The sequence below is a fragment of the Microcaecilia unicolor genome, chromosome 10 (genome assembly GCF_901765095.1).
Source record: "Microcaecilia unicolor chromosome 10, aMicUni1.1, whole genome shotgun sequence".
Lineage (NCBI taxonomy): Eukaryota > Metazoa > Chordata > Amphibia > Gymnophiona > Siphonopidae > Microcaecilia > Microcaecilia unicolor.
In genome coordinates, this window is record NC_044040.1 from 13667967 (window position 1) to 13690279 (window position 22313).

A 22313-nucleotide genomic window follows, 5' to 3' on the forward strand; every position below is an offset into this window, starting at 1 on the left:
TGCTCGCACACAGAAGTCCTGGCATGCTGCTCAGAGCCAGAAACCAGCAGCGGGGGAGCGACATCGGTCCATTTATTTGGCTGGCAGGATTTGGCAACCCTGCCAGCAAAGGTATGCCTAGAGCACACACACTGGGGGGGGGGGAATGCATTGCCACCCACAGTCCACCCCTGTGCCCCCCCCCCCAAAAAAAACTGCAGGATTCGCTATGCCCAGAGAGAGAGCCCATTTTTAAAAATGTACCAGCACATCACTACTTGAGTGTATAGGAACAGCAATGGCCAGCAGGAAGGAGGAGGCAAGGGTGGATCTGTTTAAGTCTCTGCCGAAATCTCATTTGGAGTTTTGAGTACAATTCTGGAGACCAACGCTTTCAAAAAAGCATAAACAGGATGGAGTCTGTCCAGAGCGCAGCTACTAAAATGGTCAGTGGTCTTTGTTGTAAAGCAAAGGGGGCAGACTTAATGAGCTCAATAATTATAGTTTGGAAAAAGGGCAGGAGAGCGGAGATATGACAGAGATGTTTAAATACCTCCATGGCATAAATGAACAGGAGATGACCCTCTTTCAATTGAAAGGAAGCTCTGGTATCCTCAGGCATAGGATGAAGGTGAAAGAGGACGGACTCAGGAGTAATTTAGGGAAATATTTCTGTAGGAAAAGGGTGGTGTATCATAGGAGCCAACTTTTCAAAATTATTGTGGGTGCTAAGCCCAATGGAAATGACCTCTCCTGAACACATACAAGGAATTTTTCTCAATATTGGGGGTGCTCAAGCACCCACAGCACCCACAGAGTCGGCTCCAATGTGGTGGCTTCATGGAATGGCCTTCCAGCAGAGATGGTGGAGTCGAGGACTGTATCTGAATTCAAGAAAGCAAGAAAAAGCACAATCGTTCTCTGAGGGAGAGGACAAGACTACTAGCTTATATGCATGGCTAACTCCCACAGTCAGTGCTAAGCCCGAACATTTAATGCTAGGCCATTTTCGGTGACCGGCATTGAATAGCTGGTTTATATATCTGGCCGGTTTAAAGATAACCGGCTAAGTCAATGTTCAGACTTAGCCAGTTATATAACCAGCTAGCCGCTAACCGGGGATAACTGCTTATCCCCAACTGAATATCGGCAGACAGCCGGTTAAGCGCTATTTAACCAGTCAGCATTCGTTCTGACCAGTCAAATAGCGCTGAATATCGGGGGGGGGGGGGGGGGGGATGGTTTTTCTGTTTTCATTTTCAATATTTTCTGTCTCTATAATGCTTATTCTTTTATAATCACTAACAAAAATAAGAACCCCCGAGGGAGAGACAAAAATATATGCAAAAATCACAAAAACACAGTCAATCTTGCAATACAAAATATGTATATATCAGATGCCTAGGGAACTATATGATCACACCAGAATGTCTTATCCAGACAACAAATAGGAAAAACTTTGTTTTAAAACGGAATAAAGGAGAATTCAGTTTAGGCTGTAACCACAGCTGAGCTTAATCTCAGTCAGTTTAGCAAAAAATTCGGCTCACTTAAAATCTCTATACATCATTAATACTCCTAATTTTTGTTTCCTTAGTTTTATTTATTTTTTTTTTACATCAAACCAGCATTTTATATCTTTTATCAAACCAAGATAGTAAAAAAGTTCACTAGGAATCTGTAACAAAATAATACGATATCCGTTGACTGAAAAATGTTGTCAAAAAAATCTAAATATATGTCCATACGCTAAACAAAATAACAGCACCCGTATTTCCAAAAACAGATAGGAGCGAACGTCATAAAGCTGAGATAAATTCGCCCCTTATGATTTATGCATTCTTTAATAATGGCTATAAAGTCATCCACTCACTTTCTTTTGACTTCAGACTTACCACAAAGTAGTAGAACTGTGACGATCTGGCCCTGAATTCAGTCCTGCAGTCTCCCACGCACACCTGTACGTAACCGGCATGTTGGCTTAACTTGGCTTCTCCCATTTCGCAGACAATCCTGCCGTGCAGAAGAAGAGATAGGAAGCTCAGCTTTGGCTAATCCAGGCTCCTGTGCATTCCTGTCTATAGCAGGTTAACTCTAACAGCTGGCCTTCATTACCAAACTCTAAACACTGAGCTGCTGTTTCACTTTCTTCTGAGGAAGAAGGGCAACCTTCGAAAGCTAATCAAGAAATGTATTAAGTTATGTCCAATAAAAAAGGTGTCATCTTATTTTCTTTTCCATGTTTTATTTTGTTTGATTTCTATAGATTCTACATGGAATGTTGCTATTCCACTAGCAACATTCCATGTAGAAGTCGGCCCTTGTAGATCACCAATGTGGCCGCGCAGGCTTCTGCTTCTGTGAGTCTGACGTCCTGCACGTACGTGCAGGACGTCAGACTCGCAGAAACAGAAGCCTGTGCAGCCTTCTACATGGAATGTTGCTAGTGGAATAGCAACATTCCATGTAGAATCTCCAATAGTACCAACATTCCATGTAGAATCTCCAATGGTATCTATTTTACTGTCATAGTAATGCTTGAATGTTTTCACTTATATACACTGTCAGCTAGCACATTTGCTTATTTCCGATCTGACGAAGAAGGGCAACCTTCGAAAGCTAATCAAGAAATGTATTAAGTTATGTCCAATAAAAAAGGTATCATCTTATTTTCTTTTCCATGTTTTATTTTGTTTGATTTCTATAGATTCTACATGGAATGTTGCTATTCCACTAGCAACATTCCATGTAGAAGTCGGCCCTTGTAGATCACCAATGTGGCCGCGCAGGCTTCTGCTTCTGTGAGTCTGACGTCCTGCACGTACGTGCAGGACGTCAGACTCGCAGAAACAGAAGCCTGTGCAGCCTTCTACATGGAATGTTGCTAGTGGAATAGCAACATTCCATGTAGAATCTCCAATAGTACCAACATTCCATGTAGAATCTCCAATGGTATCTATTTTACTGTCATAGTAATGCTTGAATGTTTTCACTTATATACACTGTCAGCTAGCACATTTGCTTATTTCCGATCTGACGAAGAAGGGCAACCTTCGAAAGCTAATCAAGAAATGTATTAAGTTATGTCCAATAAAAAAGGTATCATCTTATTTTCTTTTCCATGTTTTATTTTGTTTGATTTCTATAGATTCTACATGGAATGTTGCTATTCCACTAGCAACATTCCATGTAGAAGTCGGCCCTTGTAGATCACCAATGTGGCCGCGCAGGCTTCTGCTTCTGTGAGTCTGACGTCCTGCACGTACGTGCAGGACGTCAGACTCACAGAAACAGAAGCCTGTGCAGCCTTCTACATGGAATGTTGCTAGTGGAATAGCAACATTCCATGTAGAATCTCCAATAGTAGCAACATTCCATGTAGAATCTCCAGTAGTAGCAACATTCCATGTAGAATCTCCAATAGTACCAACATTCCATGTAGAATCTCCAATGGTATCTATTTTACTGTCATAGTAATGCTTGAATGTTTTCACTTATATACACTGTCAGCTAGCACATTTGCTTATTTCCGATCTGACGAAGAAGGGCAACCTTCGAAAGCTAATCAAGAAATGTATTAAGTTATGTCCAATAAAAAAGGTATCATCTTATTTTCTTTTCCATGTTTTATTTTGTTTGATTTCTATTGATATTCTTTATTTCCGTATCAATGCATAGGTGTGTATATTCTTGTGCTTCTCATAATAATTTCTAGGCTACTAAGGGCTCCTTTTACAAGTGGCGCTACCGATTAGCGTGTGCTCAATGCGAAGAAGCCCATTCAATTCCCACAGGCTTCTTCGCATTCGGCGCATGCTAATCGGTAGCGCTGCTTGTAAAAGGCCAGTGCGCGTAAATTTATGCGCAGGGATCTACACCAGCTTTTCATAAATGGACTTGTGGAGCAATGGCGTAGCTACGTGGGGCCACGGGGGCCTTGGCCTCCGTAGATTTGGCCCTGGACCCCCCTGCCGATGACCTTCTCGATCCCCCCTCCCACCGCCAACCCTTCCCTGCCGCCGCCGTGGGCTACCTTTGCTGGCGGGGGACCCCAATCCCCGCCAGCCGAGGTCCTCTTCTTCCCGCGAAGGCTTCGTTCTGTTTCTGACGTCCTGCACGTTGCATGTGCAGGATGTCAGAAAGAGCGAAGCCTTCGGGGGAAGAAGAGGACCTCGGCTGGCGGGGATTGGGGTCCCCCACCAGCAAAGGTAGCCCACGGCGACGACGGCGGCAGGGGGGGGTCGAGAGGATTGTCAGCAGGGGTCATCAAAATTGGTGGCGGTGGCGGGGGGTCGGCAATGGTGGGGGGGGGTCTGCAGCACCAGGGTGGGGCTAAAATGTGTCCCCTCACCTCGGGCTCTGGACCCCCCTCCCGCCGAAGTCTGGCTACACCCCTGATGTGGAGATTTAGTCACATTAAATCTACGTGCGGTATTTAGAATACGCTTAGGCGTAGTTGCCTAGCGTGTGTTAATTTTTGGTGCCATATATAGAATCGAGCCCAAAGCGCCCTTTGCAAAATACTAGCTTAGCGTGGATCTCACACCTAACTTTGACGCGCGCGCTTACGCCTGCTGAAACCTGAAAAGCTGGCACACAACTAATGGCAGTTTGATGCATAAATGACCCTATTCTGTAACGTTGCGCCTAAATTCTGGGAATGTCCCTGATCCGCCCATGCCCCCTCCCACGGTCACACAACTTAGTAAAAGGACCCCTTAGTTTTTGTACAGTGAAAGCCAAACACAAAGGGGCCTCTCCTGCGTAACGAGACCACGGTCTAACCTTCAATTTTCCGCGTGATTTTGCGCACCCACTTACTGCTCAGCTGGAATATATTCCTTGACGAGGGGGGTGCACTTGACTTCCGCCACTTTGACGTAGTCTTTAATCTCACTGAAATCCAAGCCCAGGTTCTCACCGCGGATGGTCACTTTTGTTCCCCCTTCTCGAGGGCCAGTCACAGGAATGATCTGAAACACAAAGATAAAAGGACAAAAACATCTTTAAAAGGAGAAAAAAACACGTGTTAAGTACATAAGTAAAGCCACACTGGGAAAAGACCAAGAGTCCATCGAGCCCAGCATCCTGTCCCTGACAGCAGCCAATCCAGGCCAAGGGCACCTGGCAAGCTTCCCAAACGTACAAACATTCTATACATGTTATTCCTGGAATTGTGGATTTTTCCCAAGTCCATTTAGTAGTGGTTTATGGACTTGTCCGTTAGGAAACTGTCTAACCCCTTTTTAAACTCTGCCAAGCTAACCGCCTTCACCACGTTCTCCGGCAACGAATTCCAGAGTTTAATTATGCGTTGGGTGAAGAAAACGTTTCTCCGATTTGTTTTAAATTTGTTACACTGTAGTTTCACTGCATGCCCCCTAGTCCTAGTATTTTTGGAAAGCGTGAACAGACTTTCCAAAAATACTAGGACTAGGGGGCATGCGATGAAACTACAGTGTAGCAAATTTAAAACAAATCGAAGAAAATGTTTCTTCACCCAATGCATACTTAAACTCTGGAATTAACATAGACTGGTTTTACTTAACTAGAATTAACTATTATTATAAATTTCAGACCCGAGGACTATAATTACCTGTTATTATCTCTTGTCTTTTGCTGTTTAATTGTTATTTTATTTCTTTATTCTCAATTTGTATAATTGTTCTTCTTGTACTGTAGCTTGCACTACAGACTTATGTAATCCACTTTGAGCCTGCGATCAAACATTTCCGCACCCCGCTTTTTGAACTCAAAACGTGAAATAGATGCAGATCCCATGCTTAAATGTACATACGTATATTTTAATTAATCTTAATTAGTGCCAATAATTGCTTAACAAGACAATTAGCGCTAATTAGCTCATTATCCAATTCAATTACGCAAGCAAATTGGGAGCATGCCCAAATTTGTGCGTACAATTTTAGCAACTTTTATAGAATTCAGGAGTAACTGCGAATTCTATATTGGCAAGTACACACGTAGTAACGACAAATAAGGTTGATGTATCCCAGAACCATACTCTAAATAGCATGCTTCTAAAAAACCTCAATATAGTACCACAAAGAGTATTATATAGTAACATAGTAAATGACGGCAGAAAAAGACCTGCATGGTCCATCCAGTCTGCCCAACAAGACAAACTCATATGTGCTACTTTTTGTGTATACCCTACTTTGATTTGTACCTGTCCTCTTCAGGGCACAGACCGTATAAGTCTGTCCAGCACTATCCCTGCCTCCCAACCACCAGCCCCGCCTCCCACCACTGGCTCTGGCACAGACCGTATAAGTCTGCCCAGCACTATCCTCGCCTCCCACCACCGGCTGGCTCTGCCACTCAATCTCAGCTAAGCTCCTTAGGATCCATTCCTATTGAAAATTGAATTTTGTTTGGATGTTGCTGTGAAAACATCCAAATTAACAGATCGTCAAGGAAGGTGGGGTCTCCGGAAGAAGCCATAGCAAAACGGGACCCCATTGGAACCCCCCCTCCCCATTGAGCATTTGACAGCGTCGGAGTAAAGTTTCATAATACAACCATCAGACGATCATTTGGATTAGCTTACGAGCAAGACTACTCAAGCTAAGCCGTTTTTCATACACGATTGTTGGACAAGTTATTGTTAATGTGAATACAAAAGAGTTTAATTTTATTGGTCAGCAATGGTAACAGGAGGTTTTTAAGACCTATGATGACTTGTTTGGCCAACCCCCTAAGCAAGAAACAACAAGTTTCAAAGAGTGGGGTTTAGGTTTAAATGAGGTCTTTACCTCCTAATTTTTTATTTTTTATGGGTTTTTTAAAATTGTTTTTATCCTTAAAAACATTTCTATTCGAGAAAGCTTATCCAACCAGTCGCAATAAGTCCTCACCTTCATCTACTTGACTTCACCTTGTTAAACCACCAACTGCATCAACCTCGTCATGCATCCTTTATTATCTTCATGTTCTACCCATTTTACTGTCTTTTTGTATCTCTACCCTCAATGAGTTGTAACCTTATGTAACCTTGTAAGCCGCATTGTGCCTGCTCTAGTGGGAAAATGTGGGGTATAAATGTACTATAAATAAATAAATAAATAAAACAAAAAAATATTAAGAGAAGCAAGAAGCAATATCCAAACAAAATTCAATTTATATAATACTCTTTGTGGTACCATATTGAGGTTCTTTAGAAGTACGCAGGGCCACCGAGAGACTAGGCCGGGCCCGGGGCAAGGCTGCCCAGCCTCCGCCCCCCCGCCACTGCCGCCCCCCCATCGCTCCCCCGCTGCTGCCGCACCGCTGCAGTCCCTGGTCTCACCTGCCTGCCTCCACGGCTCTGGGCCCCCTGCATTCGAAGCGGCAGTCACAGATCACCTCTCTTCTGGCCTTCCCTCCCTGTGTCCCGCCCTCGTCTGATGTAACTTCCGGTTTCCGCAAGGGCGGGACACAGGGAGGGAAGGCCCGAAGGGAGGCGATCTGTGACTGCTGCTTCGAATGTAGGGGGCCCGGAGCCAAGGAGGCAGGCAGGTGAGACCAGGAACTGCAGCGCCGGCGGCCTGACCCTGACGCCGGGCCCACCCCCTGGAGGCCCGGGCCTGGGGAATTTTGTCCCCCCTGCCCCCCCCCCCTTCGGCAGCCCTGGAAGTACGCATGTAGTGCCATTACAGAATACTAGCCTAAGTTTGCAGTTGTTACCATAACTTCAGGTGTGAGCAGTTACGCTAGCTCAATGGCTGGTGTATAAGCTTGCTTCTAACTGTTGTTAGATAGACACATAACTTCTATAACTAATGCGTGAAAGTGCCAGGCAGCTCTCTGACCTACTCATGCCCCTCCCACATCCACTGGATATTTTTCACACACAATTTGAAGAAAACTAAGGGCAGTTAGCGTGTAACTGGTAATTATTTTCAATTAGCGCCAATTAACACCTTTTATAGCCCAAAATTTGCTGCTAACCCAATCTGCAGCTAACTATTAAATTGTATATATAACTGACACGATTCAATAACTTGCATGCAAAACTTTGTCTGCTAAACGTAAAATTGTGCATGCAAGTTTATAGAATTAGGGGCTATCTGGGCACTGATGTTCAATATCTGAATTTAATTCAGCCATTGCAGCTGACATTATAAAAAAAAAAAGAAAAAAAGCATTGACCAACCCTCCTAAAAATCAGCCAGTCTGTAGGGCCATGCGTAATCCATCAAGGTCTTTACCTCTAGGGGAATCTCTGTTCTACAAAAGTTGGGTAGCCAGGAGGGATGGCAAATCACCCTTCATCTGGTGCCTGTGTCACATGACAGCTCCATTTAAGCTTTTCACTTAGGTTTTTACAGCAAAATCTTAAGAACCTCAGGGTGGCTATTTTGCCACATGGACTTTTGAAACGCTAAGCTGGATGTGACAAAACTGATTGCCTCTTCATCCCCAGAACACTGATTTCAAGCAGTTCAGACCCGAAATTCTTGGAATGCAGAAGAGTGAATTTGAACAGCCATAAACTGCCAAGCAGCTGGTGTATCATAATAAATGCCTCCAGTCTCAATTTATATCCACTGCTGACAGCGGAATGACTTTACAGATTCTGTGTGACATTCTTTAAAATATGCAATTTTGCCTCTGGGCAGTTTTATAGGTCCTCTAATTTCTTTGAGTGACAATATAAATGCAGGAGACAGTAAGCAACCTCGGATATTTCTCTTCTCTCCTTTTCATTGTCTAGTCTTAGATATATATTTTTTGACAACTGCTGGGAAGCAGCATTCGCCACCTGCTCCAAGACGCTTTCCAGGAGCTGCTTGCAAGTGGTACCCAATTCCTTGGACATTTCATGACAGAAACCAGGACTGTCTTTGAGGGGAGGGGGCTCAGAAAAATGGAAATGCCTGCAAGGAGCACTATGTTAACATTCCAGGACAGGAACAGCATAGAGCAGGGGTTCCCAAATTTTTTCGGGTCATGGTATTCGCCCCCCCCCCCCAAGCCACATGGGACTCCGTGGCACCCCCTGGCCATATGGGTCACTACACACAACCCCCCCTATCCTGGCCAGATGGGTCTCCGCACCACCCCCCAGCCTGGCCACATGGGTCTCCAAACCCCTCCGGCCACATGGGTCACCCCACCCCCCCTGTCCTGGCCAGATGGGTCTCCAACCCCCCCCCCCCCAGCCACATAGGTCTCCCTTTTCCTGCAGGTCCCTCCTCTCACACCAGCACACCATCCCCAAATCCAGCATCGCTCCTACCTTCCTTCCCGAAGGTCCAGGATCGCTGCCGCTTCCTTCTCCTTCCCCCACTGCTGCTGCAGTGCTTGCAGCTTACATTTTCGGGCCGTCCACGATTCACACAGGCACTCCAGTGCCTTCCCAGTCTGCCGCGTCCGTCCCTCTCTGATGCAACTTCCTGTTGTGAGGGCAGGACGCGGAAGTGGGAACTCTCTGCAGTGCCTGTGTGAATCACGGATGCCCGAAAATATAAGCCGCAAGCACTGCAGTGGTGGCGGGGAAAGAAGCAAGAAGCAGGAATCCAGCACATGCCGGACCTGCAGGAGGTGGAAGTAGGGAGTGATGTGCCGCGGCACCCTTGAGAGTTCGCTGAGGTGCACCAGGGTGCCATGGCGCACAGTTTGGGAACCACTAGCACTTCTAGCTGGCTACAATGTTTCAATAACGTAAGGAAACGGAAGTTACATCTGCACCACACTCCTGCAGTAGCAGAAACATCAGTGACACCAATCCTAGAAATACATCATAAGTACATAAATGTTGCCATACTGGGGGACAGACTGGAGGTCCATCAAGCCCAGATCCTGTTTCCAACAGTGGCCAATCCAGGTTACAAGTACCTGGCAGAAACCCAAAGAGTAGCAACATTCCATGTAGAACCCCAAAGAATAGCAAGATTCTGGAATCCTAAAGAGTGACAGGATTCCATGCAGAATCTCAAAGAGTAGCAACATTCCATGTAGAACCCCAAAGAATAGCAAGATTCTGGAATCCTAAAGAGTGACAGGATTCCATGCAGAATCTCAAAGAGTAGCAACATTCCATGTAGAACCCCAAAGAATAGCAAGATTCTGGAATCCTAAAGAGTGACAGGATTCCATGCAGAATCTCAAAGAGTAGCAACATTCCATGTAGAACCCCAAAGAATAGCAAGATTCTGGAATCCTAAAGAGTGACAGGATTCCATGCAGAATCTCAAAAAGTAGCAACAATCCATGTAGAACCCCAAAGAATAGCAAGATTCTGGAATCCTAAAGAGTGACAGGATTCCATGCAGAAACCCAAAGAGTAGCAACATTCCATGTAGAACCCCAAAGAATAGCAAGATTCTGGAATCCTAAAGAGTGACAGGATTCCATGCAGAAACCCAAAGAGTAGCAATATTCCATGTAGAACCCCAAAGAATAGCAAGATTCTGGAATCCTAAAGAGTGACAGGATTCCATGCAGAATCTCAAAGAGTAGCAACAATCCATGTAGAACCCCAAAGAATAGCAAGATTCTGGAATCCTAAAGAGTGACAGGATTCCATGCAGAATCTCAAAGAGTAGCAACATTCCATGTAGAACCCCAAAGAATAGCAAGATTCTGGAATCCTAAAGAGTGACAGGATTCCATGCAGAATCTCAAAGAGTAGCAACATTCCATGTAGAACCCCAAAGAATAGCAAGATTCTGGAATCCTAAAGAGTGACAGGATTCCATGCAGAATCTCAAAGAGTAGCAACAATCCATGTAGAACCCAAAAGAATAGCAAGATTCTGGAATCCTAAAGAGTGACAGGATTCCATGCAGAATCTCAAAGAGTAGCAACATTCCATGTAGAACCCCAAAGAATAGCAAGATTCTGGAATCCTAAAGAGTGACAGGATTCCATGCAGAATCTCAAAGAGTAGCAGCATTCCATTTAGAATCCCAAGTACATAAGTACGTAACTAATCCCATACTGGGACAGATCGAAGGTCCATCAAGCCCAGAATCCTGTTTCCAACAGTGGCCAATCCAGGTCACAAATACCTGGCAAGATCTCAAAACCTGTAACAACTTTACTCAGTTTCATTGGTTACGTGTCGAAAAACGTATAATCTATTAAAAAAAAGCTCTTCTTCCTTTTAAGGCACTCAGAATTGGTCTCCCAGATTATCCTGCGCGTTTAACAATACCTTACTCCCTGGCAAGGCTTCTCCAGTCTATTAACGATCATCCTCTCGTTCTTCCCAGCCCTAAGAATCCACTAGAAATACTGCTTTTTTCTTTCTTTCCCCCGCTGTCTGGAACTCACTTCCCATTCATCTCTGCAGTGACCCCTCTTTAAAATCCTTGAAGGCAAACTTGAAAACTTTTCTGTTTCAGCAGCCCTTTGGCTGACGCAGGGTGAGGAATCAGCCAGTGGAAGAGTTCTGGGCCTGTTTGGGAAGGCTCTGGGCGGGAGGTTTGAGTGCATGGGTGGGGGGTGGGGGGGTCAGTGTACTCGGCCGGCGGGGTCAGGGGCTGGAATGATTGGTTGGCTTAAAAGAGGCCATCCAGCCAGCCCTTGAGCCCGATTCTAGCAACTGATTGGAGGAGAGGTTGCCGGGGGAAGGGCAGTTGGGAGGGAATAAAGTCTGGGCTTCCTCCGAGGCTCAGGGCGTTTCCTGATCCTCGGAGGCGGCTTTGCCCTCCCTCCCGCCCTTACATTTAATTTAAAAGGGGTGAGGCTTCCTTTTGTTGTAGAATTTTGTTTTTTAGGCAAATGGTGTTGGCGTTGTCGCAGTGGCAAAAACCCGAGCTACAGAAGCAATGGCTCATGGGGATGAGTTAGGTCATTAAAGGTGGGTCAGGTGACCCGGAATAAATGTGTGGAGGTCCACACAGGTCAGAGGAAGAGTTGCGGTGACAGCAGGAAATGGAAGTTGCTGCTTTGCTATCATGGCAAGCGGTGGGGGGAGGGAGCTGTTGATGTTATGCTTTGACAACTGTAGCTCGGGGGTGGGGTTAACATTTGCTGATGTTAATTGAAAGTTTAAATGTTAATAAACCAAGCTGCGGCCTAAGGTTATCCCACAATTGTGTGCAGAAGGGTTATTGATTGATGAGGTATGGGGGGGGGGGGGGGGGGGAGGGAAGCAAAGTAACTGGGAGGGGGGAGGGGCATGCCTAGTAGAATGGGTCCCTGTTCCAAGGGTTACAATAGTGTGACCTTCATGGAGCGGCAGGTATAGTCCTTAACAAAGGCAGAGAGGTCGTAACCTGTATGTTCTGCACAGAGAACCAGCTACGACTCTAGTCACCTTGTTGGGTAGACTGGAAGGACCACACTGGTCTTTATCTGCCATCTATCACTATGTGGGCCTTTTACAAAGGCGCAATAGCGATTTTAGTGCACGCTAAATGCTAGAGATGCCCATATATTCCTATGGGCATCTCTAAGTTTAGCGTGCACTAAAAACACCACCTCGCCTTTGGAAAAAACCCTCTATGTTATTATTGTTTTAATTCCTCCGAAGGAGATAGAGCAGAATAAGTGTTTGAAGTTTGCCAAAAATCTTCTGCCTTTCAACCATTCTGTGAGTCCTAGAGCAGATATACCATCAGGCAGGGGGTCCACGGGCTAATTGGGGGCCACCTTGTTGTACGAGTCACTTGTTTTATATATTCAGGTCTGCAGCAGCTGGCTGTCCACATCACATGTCTAAAAACATCCAGGGGTATGAAGACATTTTTCATAAAACCTACATGAAATTTACAAGATTCCATTTCCTATGTTTTTTCTTTGGTTTTGAGTACGTTCTGTTCTGCCTTTTCACACCAAGGCTCTATCGAGTTTGCTAGCCTGAGAAAGGATACCAAAAAGAATCCGTTTCGAAGAAATAACAGGCACTTGCAATTAAGAAAAAGAAAAGCAAGTCAACTCCAAATGACAAGTAATGAGGTTGCATTTAGCTCACATCTTTCCAGTTGTGGTTCAAGGTGAATTACTACATTCAGGTAGAGTAGTAAAAGGCAATAATGTGAGGAAAGGAAGATTTCACAACTTTACTGAGTCCAGCCTTTCACAGAGGCCCCTGCTCAGGAGAAACCTCATACCCACCTTTTCAAAGTCAATCACTCCAGCTCAGAGATTTCTGCTGGGGGTCTGGCACTTGTAAGGCTGCAGATCAAGATTTGTTGAATTGGGATTTTCTCCAAACCACTTAACACTGGATCACTGTAGTTTAAGGAGTGATAATGGCTCACCTCAGTTATTCTGGGATTTGTACACTTTCTCTGTGTGCCCAAAAACTCCAGCCACTGGTTATCTGGTACTTGGCAGTGATGCTTGAGGGTACACTTGTCTTCTCCTTTACACCAGCCGCATTCGAAGTCAGGGTCCGCCTTCAGGCACAGGCCACAGCTCTCCCTCATGGCCCCACACTTGTAAAGATGGACTATTGGAACAGGAAAGAAATTGAGTTAGGAGAAAATCCATCCAAGGGTCTATTTCATTTTTCCTTCCAGTCCTGGTCACCTTCATCGGGGCAGCCACTCACTGTGAGGGGTAATTCTATGACTGTGCACTACATTTAGGTACATTGAGGGCATCTATGTGATGCCGATTTTATAAAGGAATGTAGAGGCCTAATTTCCTTTATAGAATAATCAGGTATATATGCACCTATCGGTTAGGCACAAGAACTTATGCCAGCCATACAGCTGGTGCAAGTGCTTATGTCTAAATGCCAGAGAGAGCAGAAAGGTGGTCCACCGAAGTAGAAGAACACTGCAATCCCACAGGAAGTATAAAACACGACAACAGTAGGAAGTAGACAATGGCTTTCCAAGAACAAACCAGCAATACTTCAAGGATTCAAAAGGACAAACTTTATTGGTGGTTGAAGACTCGACAACCACCAATAAATGCTTCCCTTTGGAGTCTAAAACCATCCAATAGGTCAACAGAGGTTGAAATGAATATGGTCTTTAAAAAGACCTTTGTAAGTTTGTTGCTGATGAACAGGGGTCTCGCCTAAAATACGGATGCGTATTTGTCCTCTAATGGTGCCTACTTTTCTTTGAAGAATAGGCTCCAAATAGACACAGCTATAGAATTAACCCCTTGATGCAGTAGTGGCAATGGAAAGCTCTAACATTAGCTTGCTGCACATCCTGTAACTTAGACTAGTTCCTGATATCTTGAACTTTTTACAGCTTTGTTTCATATGTTTATTTTAATTTAAAAAATGTCAATACGTTAGAACTTTTCAACATATAACTGACTTACTACATGTTAATTCACAGTCGATGTCTGATCTTTCATTTCTCGGTCAGACATTTGTCTAGATTAAAAGACAATTCTAGTTTACGTTTTGCATCATTTAAGTTTATTCGATATACAAGGATTTACAAAAGGTCTGTTTTTTTATCAAGGGATTCATAATTGGAATGCTTTGTCATCTTTTCTAACTCGGGTATATTTTTATGTTTCTTTTCATAAACAATTAAAAATATATCTGTTTCAAAAATGTCTTATTTAGGCTTTTAATAATTTTTCTTCCTTGTTGTATTTCATTCTCTTCTATAAACCGCTTTGGACTAAATGTTGGCATTAAGCGGTCTAAGTGTAAATAAATTACATCACATTATTGATTTAATTTGTTTAAGATGCACTAACACACTGAGTTACTGCTACATGTAGTAAAAATGAGCCAAGTATAGGGCGATCAAGCCATTGTGACATCACTGATGAGGTTGGCAATTAGGCATTGGTGGAATGAGGCATTATGACATCACAATATCAGCTCTGGTTATTGGAGACTGAAACTTCACACTAAGGGGGGGAGGAAGTTATCAACATGGGCTACGGTTAAGATGAGTTATTTTACCAATAAGGCAGTAAGTTCTCAACGTGGTTACCGTTAAAATGTGCTGTTTTACAATTTGTAACTAGGTCTCATTGCATAAAATGGAACCTGTTCTAAAACAACACAAGTTTGTAGTAAAATAACACATGTTGATAACTCCCCCCCCCCCCCTTAGTGTGAATAGTTTCAGTCTCCAATAACCAAAGCTGATATTGTGATGTCATAATGCCTCATTCCACCAAGGCCTAAGAGCCAACCTCATCAGTGATGTCACAATGGCTTGATTGTCCTATACTTGGCTCATTTTTATTATATATAGAAGTAACCAGAGTTGATATTGTGAGGTCATAATACCTCATTTCAATACTGAATAGTAACCACAATACCAATAGAGAATGAAAGAGACTGTATATATCTCACAATTCTAACTCAAATGTCCAGTTTATGTACTTAAACATACAATTTAAATATAGAGTAAGACAAAAATTTGGGGGGGGGGGGGGGGAGGAGAAAAAAGCCTCAGAACCATACCTCCACCTTTTATTTATTTTTATAGGTGTCAGGATTTTTCAAGGCGACTCACTGGCATTAAAAACACCCCAATTTCAAGTCATTAAAACTCTGTAAAGCATTTTAATCCTAACAGATACCTTGTTCTTCTAATTGTGACTCTAAATCTTTTTATACAAAAAAACTTAACTTTCATAACTGCTGTCAGTGCTCCATGATGGCTTGACTGTCCTATACTTGGCTCACTTTTATTACATATAGTAGTGATTTCAGTTTCTACAGACATTGCTCTTTTCTTTAAAGGGGGAAGTTATCAATGTGGGCGACCGTTAAGACACTATTTTACTGTTAACCCCAGTTATTAGTAACTAGGTCTCATTGCCTAAAATGGGACCTGTGCTAAAATAGCACAAGTTAGTGGTAAAATGATGTCTTAATGGTAGCCTGTCTCTCCTGTCTGTCCCCCTTCTCCTCTACTGCTAATTCCAGACTCTGCACCTCATGCCTGGAATAGACTTCCCGAGCTTGTACGTCTAGCTCCGTCCTTGGCCGTTTTCAAATCCAGGCTAAAAGCCCACCTCTTTGACACTGCATTCGACTCCTAACCACTACTCACTTGCCCTGTACCTTTTATCCCTTACCTCTCAGTTGTTCTGTCTGTTTGTCTGTCCTATTTAGATTGTGAGCTCCTCATACGAGAGGAGTTCCATCCCTTTTATCATTTAGTCTTCTTTGAACCTTTTCTAATTCCGTTATATCTTATTTTTCATTATTGCTTCAGTTTTCTCAGAATAGCCCCTGACAAGCCTCCCCCCCCCCTCACCTTGTTTGCCACTGCATCTATCACTGAAGAAGAGCATGACCATGCATAAGCTCAACCACACTTAAAAATCACCCTATAAAAGAGCAAGCGCAGACCAGGAAGAGGTAGCGCGCAAGACAGACCGCTCAATTACGCAAAGTAACATGATGTGCAAAAACATGGAATTTACAAAAGACACTGAGGGGGGAAGTTATCAAGGAGCGGTAACAGGTGAGTTTTTACTACGCCTTGACTCCTGTGGCAAATGAAGGGCAAGGGAAAGGGAACTGAATACTGCCTTTCAGTGGTTTCTGCAATTACATTCAAAGTGGTTTACATATAGGTACTTATTTGTACCTGGGGTATTGGAGGGTTAAGTGACTTGCCCAGAGTCACAAAGAGCTGAAGTGGGAACTGAACCCAGTTCCCCCAGGATCAAAGTCTGCTGTACTAACCACTAGGCTACTCCTCCACTAGCAACATTCCATGTGGAACCTCAAATAGTAGCAATAGAATCTCAAATAGTAGCAACATTCCATGTAGAATCTCAAATAGGGAAAGGGAAATGGGGCTTGATATACCGCCTTTCTGTGGTTTTTGCAATTAAATTCAAAGCGGTTTACATATTATATACAGGTATTTATTTGTACCTGGGGTATCAGAGGGTTAAGTGACTTGCCCAGAGTCACAAGATGCTGCAGTGGGAATCAAACTCAGTTCCCCAGGATCAAAGTCCGCTGCACTAACCACTAGGCAATGAATTACTTGATTGCGAGCCACCTCACAAGCAGTGCTATTCCATGGGTCTATGAGCATCAAACTGCCAAGCCGTGATCCGGCACACTCAGACTGCATGTTAAAGGTGCCAGCACCCATCAGCAATAATGGTGGCCTAAGCGCCCCCGCCCCCTCCCCCCACCCACAAGGCTGAAGGCCCCTCTTAGGCTTACCACCAATCAAGGCTCCATTCTTGTGGTGCCATAACCAGCCTCCCCAATCCAAAGGGCTCCCCTAGTGCCCAACCCCCCACCCTCCTGAAAATTGCTCCTCCCTCAATCTGAGGACCCCCTTTCAAGGCAGTAGCCCTTGCCCCAAGCCCCCTTTCCTGGGGCAATCCCCATTCACTCCTGCCCTCACCGGTGCCTTCACCCAAAACGGTGCTGGTGATCCTTAGTAGTACTCTCACGGTACTGCCAATATATTCCTTATATGGAAACATGACCTCCAGTAGAAGTACTGCAAGACTACCAGTAGGGGTCGCTGGCACCATTTGGATGAAGGCACTATCAAGGACAGGAGCTTACTCCTGCCTGCACCAACACCATTAGACACCAGGAGAGCCTTCAAAAGGGCCTGGGGTGGGGGGTAGGGGTGCTCTGGTCACTACTATTGGCAGTCTTCAAAGCCTTGCTCAAAGCCCACCTCTTCAATTTCGCCTTCGGCACCTAACCATCATACCTCTATTCAGGAAACCTGGACTGCCCCTACTTGACATTTCGCCCTTTAGATTGTAAGCTCCTTGGAGCAGGGACTGTCCTTTATGTCAATTTATGTTAATCTGTACAGCGCTGCGTAACCCTAGTAGCGCTCTAGAAATGTTAAGTAGTAGTAGTAAGCCACATTGTAGTATTTACATAGTAATCATTTGATTTACATGCATTTGCATGTTTTGCACCTCATTATTTTGGGGTAACCAAAATATTGCTGCATTTGAGCCTAATAATAAATGTTAAAGCACAAATAATGAAGGTTAGTTCTCTAACGCAGCTTGATAACTACCCCCCTGAATTAACAAAGAAATCATTAAACAGAAATGTGAAGGAAACCCAATTGGTGCTTTCTTGGTTGTGAAAAAGAGTCGGCCTGTTGCTAAGGTTACCACTTCCAAGGACAAAGTGAAACGATGCTTTACCTTTGTTCTGGGCTGGGTTGTCAATGCTGAAATCCCCATTCCACACTACCGTCAACTCCACTGGCAGGCTATTAATATCCATTCCTTCATAAGAGTACTAAGACAAGAGAAAAGAAAGAAAACAAAGTTATCTTCTGGGGGGGGGGGGGGGGGTGTGCGGATTCTGCGCTTGACCAACAGAAGTTCTTTGGTGAGTAGATTTCCAGAAGACAAGGTCCCAGAGGTCACACCCTCCACATACATTTGCAGCATCTGGTTAAGCACCATTTTCCCATTCACTGCCCTTCTCTCTAGTTCATTATTTTTTCTGTCTCCGTTGTCTCCTTCCATTTTTCTTTTCAGTTCTCTCTCTCTTCCTTCTTTATCTCTTTTATTCAGCAGCAAATACTTTAATACTTTTCGTCCTTCTTTTTCTATCACTTTCTACTATTTTCCCTTCTCAACTCCTCATCCTTTTCTTCATTCTGCTCTTCTTACACCATTCCTGGATTCCTTCCTCCCCTCCTCATTTTCTGTCAACCCCAATCTCTCTCCTTCTCACTCCTTTCTCATCCTGCTCTTATACCCCCCTTCCCACCATCTTGCTTTCTTCCCACTCTTTCCCCCTCCCCTCTATTCCCATGTCTCACCTCACTCACCCCTCACACACTTTTCTGTTACCTTCTTTCCTCATAATGTAGCCTAATGATTAGGGCATTGGGTCAGGAACTGGGTTCAATTCCCACTTCAGCTCCTTGGGACTCTGGGTAAGTCACTTAGAGGTCCTTTTACTAAGGTGAGCTGAAAAATGGCCTACACTAGTGTAAGTGTGTGTTTTGGCATGCACAGATCCATTTTTCAGCGCACCTGTAAAAAAATGCCTTTATTAGATTTTGACCGAAAATGGATGTGCGGCAAAATAAAAATTGGCGTGAATCTATTTTGGTTCTGAGACCTTACCGCCACCCGTTGACTTAGTGGTAAGGTCTCATGCATTAACCGGGCGGTAATGATCTATGAACGATGAACGCCTTTTACAGCTCGGTTAGCGCAACGCGTCAGAAAATAAAAGTTATTTTCCTTTGCGTGTAGTGGATGCATGTAAAAAATGAAATTACTGCCCAGGCCAAGCGGTAGCCGGGCGGTAATTCCAAATTGACACACATTGGGCACGTGTAGGCACCTAGGCGGCTTAGTTAAAAGGGCCCCTCAACCCACTGATACACCCCCTCCCCCCTTACATTATAAGCCCACTACGGACTGAGAAAATACCTGAATATAATATGTAAGCTGCTTTGATTGTACTAAAAAAAAGCAGTACATCAAAATGCATGACTCGTACCCATGTTGTTGTATGTTCAGTAGCAACTGATTCTCATAAGCCATTTATGGAAACGACACTGAGGTGACGGAGTAGTCTAATGGTTAGTGCAGTTGGTTGAGAACCTGGGAAACTGGGTTCAATTCCCACTACGTCTCCTGGTGATATTGGTCAAGTCACTTAGGGGCCCTTTTGCTAAGCCATGTAGGCGCTTATGCGCACCGAACGGGCCCCAAATTGGAGTTGCTGCCCAGTTACCACGTGGCCCTTGCGGTAATTTCAATTTCGACGCGCGTCAGAAATATATTTTTTATTTTCTGGCGTGCAAAGTGGCATTTGACTCACGTAGGTCATTACCGCCCAGATTCTTTACCACTAAGTCAATGGCTGGTGGTAAGGTCTCAGACCCAAAATGGATGTGCGGCAGCTTTGATTTTGCTGCACGTCCATTTTCGGGAGTAAAAAAAAAAGAGGCCTTTTTTACAGACGCGCTAAAAAATGGCTCGGCGCGCCCCCAAAACCCGTGCCTACACTACCGCCATTTTTCAGCGTGCCTTTGTAAAAGGACCCCTTAACCCTCCGTTGCCCCCCTCCCCCAACACCGGCACTGACTGGAAGGGTTTAGAGTCTTCCTTCAGCTACTTCCAGGTCTTTCTGACTTTCCCTTACTCAAAAGTTTTATTCTTCCTGATCTGGGCCAGGCTGTCCAGCCTATGCTTTCTAGCCTCAGCTCTGTTGAGGTGACCCCCAGGGAGGACGTGCCTCAAGGGGAACTAGGGTTTACCTAGGCAATTCCTCACAAAATCTCCTAGATGCAAGATGAACCTAACACAGATGAACCTAGGAGAAATCAAAGCTAACTGTTAAACAAGAATGTTTTGAGATGGTAAAAGCCATTTCCATGGTGACAGAGGAGCAGAGTTTCCTGTCAGTCCCTGGATTGTGGCTGACGTACACAGTACCAGCTCTCTAAATTAAAATACGAGAACATTGTTCATCTCTCAGATATGAAAATGCATTTACCACTGCCTGTCTTAGGGAATTCTGTGTTGTATATTGCACAAAGTGACTCAGGAGTTCTAACTAGTTGTCTGTGCTGTGGCAGACACCAGTGTCTCCCCATTCCATAAAGAAACCATTGCAAATAAACAAAGAAAAATGAAATTTTGAATAATGAACAACAGCTGGAAGCTTGCATTTGTAAAGCTGTCTCAATAATGCATAAGAAAGAACCTTATTTTTCACAACACGACATGTGTCCAGAGAGAATAAACCTTTCCATAACAAATATAAGGATGCAGACGCATGAGGATTCCCTCTTTTTGAAACAAGATACCGAAAAAGATCTCTCTTCTGGTTTAGCTGTTTTTCTGGTTAAGATAAAAATGCTATGTTAGATCAGCCTAATAGCCAGGTTTGTGAGCTGCATTGTTGTGCTAAGCCAGACAATTCCTTTCTGGCTCAGTAAACTGGTTTCAGTTCGTTGTTCTCAGAGTTGCGATTATCCTACAGGTAAGAAGAACAAAAGCAAAGAGAGGGTCCAAAAATCACAAGACACATCATGGAAAGCACAAATGGAGCCGGCCAAGACCAACAAGGTTTTCAAACATAGATAATAAAGAATTTTTATTCTCAGCCAGTGGCATACCAAGGGCAGGGCGGTGGGGGCGGTCCGACCCGGGTGCTGACAGCTTGGGGGTGCGCCGAGCAGTTGAGCGCTGTCGGCTCAGCCGGTCCTCTGCTCCCTCTGACATCAACTTTCTGTTCTGGGGCAGGACTGCTCAGCCACCCCCTTGCTCGGAGGAGGGAGGGTGGGGGATGTGATGCACCTGGAGGAGGCGGCTGCTCCACCCCGGGTGGCAAAAAAGGTAGGTATGCCACTGCTCTTAGCCAAATCTAGGAGTCTATCAGGGGCATTTTCGAAAGAGAAGGGCGCCCATCTTCCGACACAAATCGGGAGATGGGCGTCTTTCTCTCAGGGTCGCCCAAATCGGCATAATCGAAAGCAGATTTTGGGCGCCCCCAACTGCTTTCCATCGCGGGGACGACCAAAGTTCACGGGGACATGTCGGCAGTGTACCGAAGGCGGGACGGGGGTGCTGTTGTTGTTACATTTGTACCCCGCGCTTTCCCACTCATGGCAGGCTCAATGCGGCTTACATGGGGCAATGGAGGGTGTTAATATATGGTCTAGCTTTGGATCTACCACTGGAATAGTGAGGGCCAAGGCTATGAAGCCTAAAATAACTAAAGTACTGACTAGGCCAAATATCTGTAAAAAGCAGGTCTGAACCATGAGTTCTGACACAAACAGGTACAACTGTCACTTTAAATCAGATGAACAAAATGGAGTCTATTAGTTTTGTATAGAAGGCTACAGAGGTTATACAGGGTTCTTAAGATGGCGTAAAAAGTATTGCGACACAGACAGATGTGGAACTGTTATCTCAAAGCTTCTCAAAACATGCTGATAAGACTGTGTGGGAAAGTATCATCTCAGAAATTGAGAGCTAGGTATCTCACCATTGACTTCTATGGAGAGTTTGTGTATAAAAGAGGGGACAATTTGCCATAGCTTTGGTATCCGCCCCAACGCTTCTGTCAGACGGCAGGGCTCTGTCCGGTTGTATCCAGAATCTGTCTGCTGAATGTACCTGATTAAAGTCTGATGTGCAAATAAAATCCTTATTCCAAATGATGATTTGTGGGCTTAACTTAATGATGAAAGGCTGTAAGTATAAATGCTTCTGCTGTATCAGGCTATCACTCGCTGCATTATATAACTTGTAACCTAAATCCAGTTTGTCATAAGGCTGGTATCTGTTTCTTGCCAGTGCTGAGAGGCGGACTAATGCGGGTCTCTTAGGTCTAACGTCTCTCTCAGTGGCAACTCCTCTTAGAACTTCACAACCCCCCTGATTGCCCCAGTTCTAGGGCTATTTAGAGATGGAGTCAGATTAAGGTCATTTAAGCCTTCTTGGGGGGGGGGGGCTCG

General features: G+C 44.5%; 1 protein-coding gene across 1 annotated transcript in view; it reads right to left on the reverse strand.

Annotated features, from left to right (window-relative positions):
- PLXNA4 (plexin A4) overlaps positions 1-22313 on the reverse strand; it is a 944413-nt gene that overhangs the window by 244903 nt on the left and 677197 nt on the right. Inside the window, 4 exon segments of the mRNA XM_030216701.1 lie at positions 1875-1992; positions 4801-4952; positions 13191-13381; positions 18019-18115. Of these exon segments, the coding sequence (XP_030072561.1) occupies positions 1875-1992; positions 4801-4952; positions 13191-13381; positions 18019-18115 (558 nt within the window).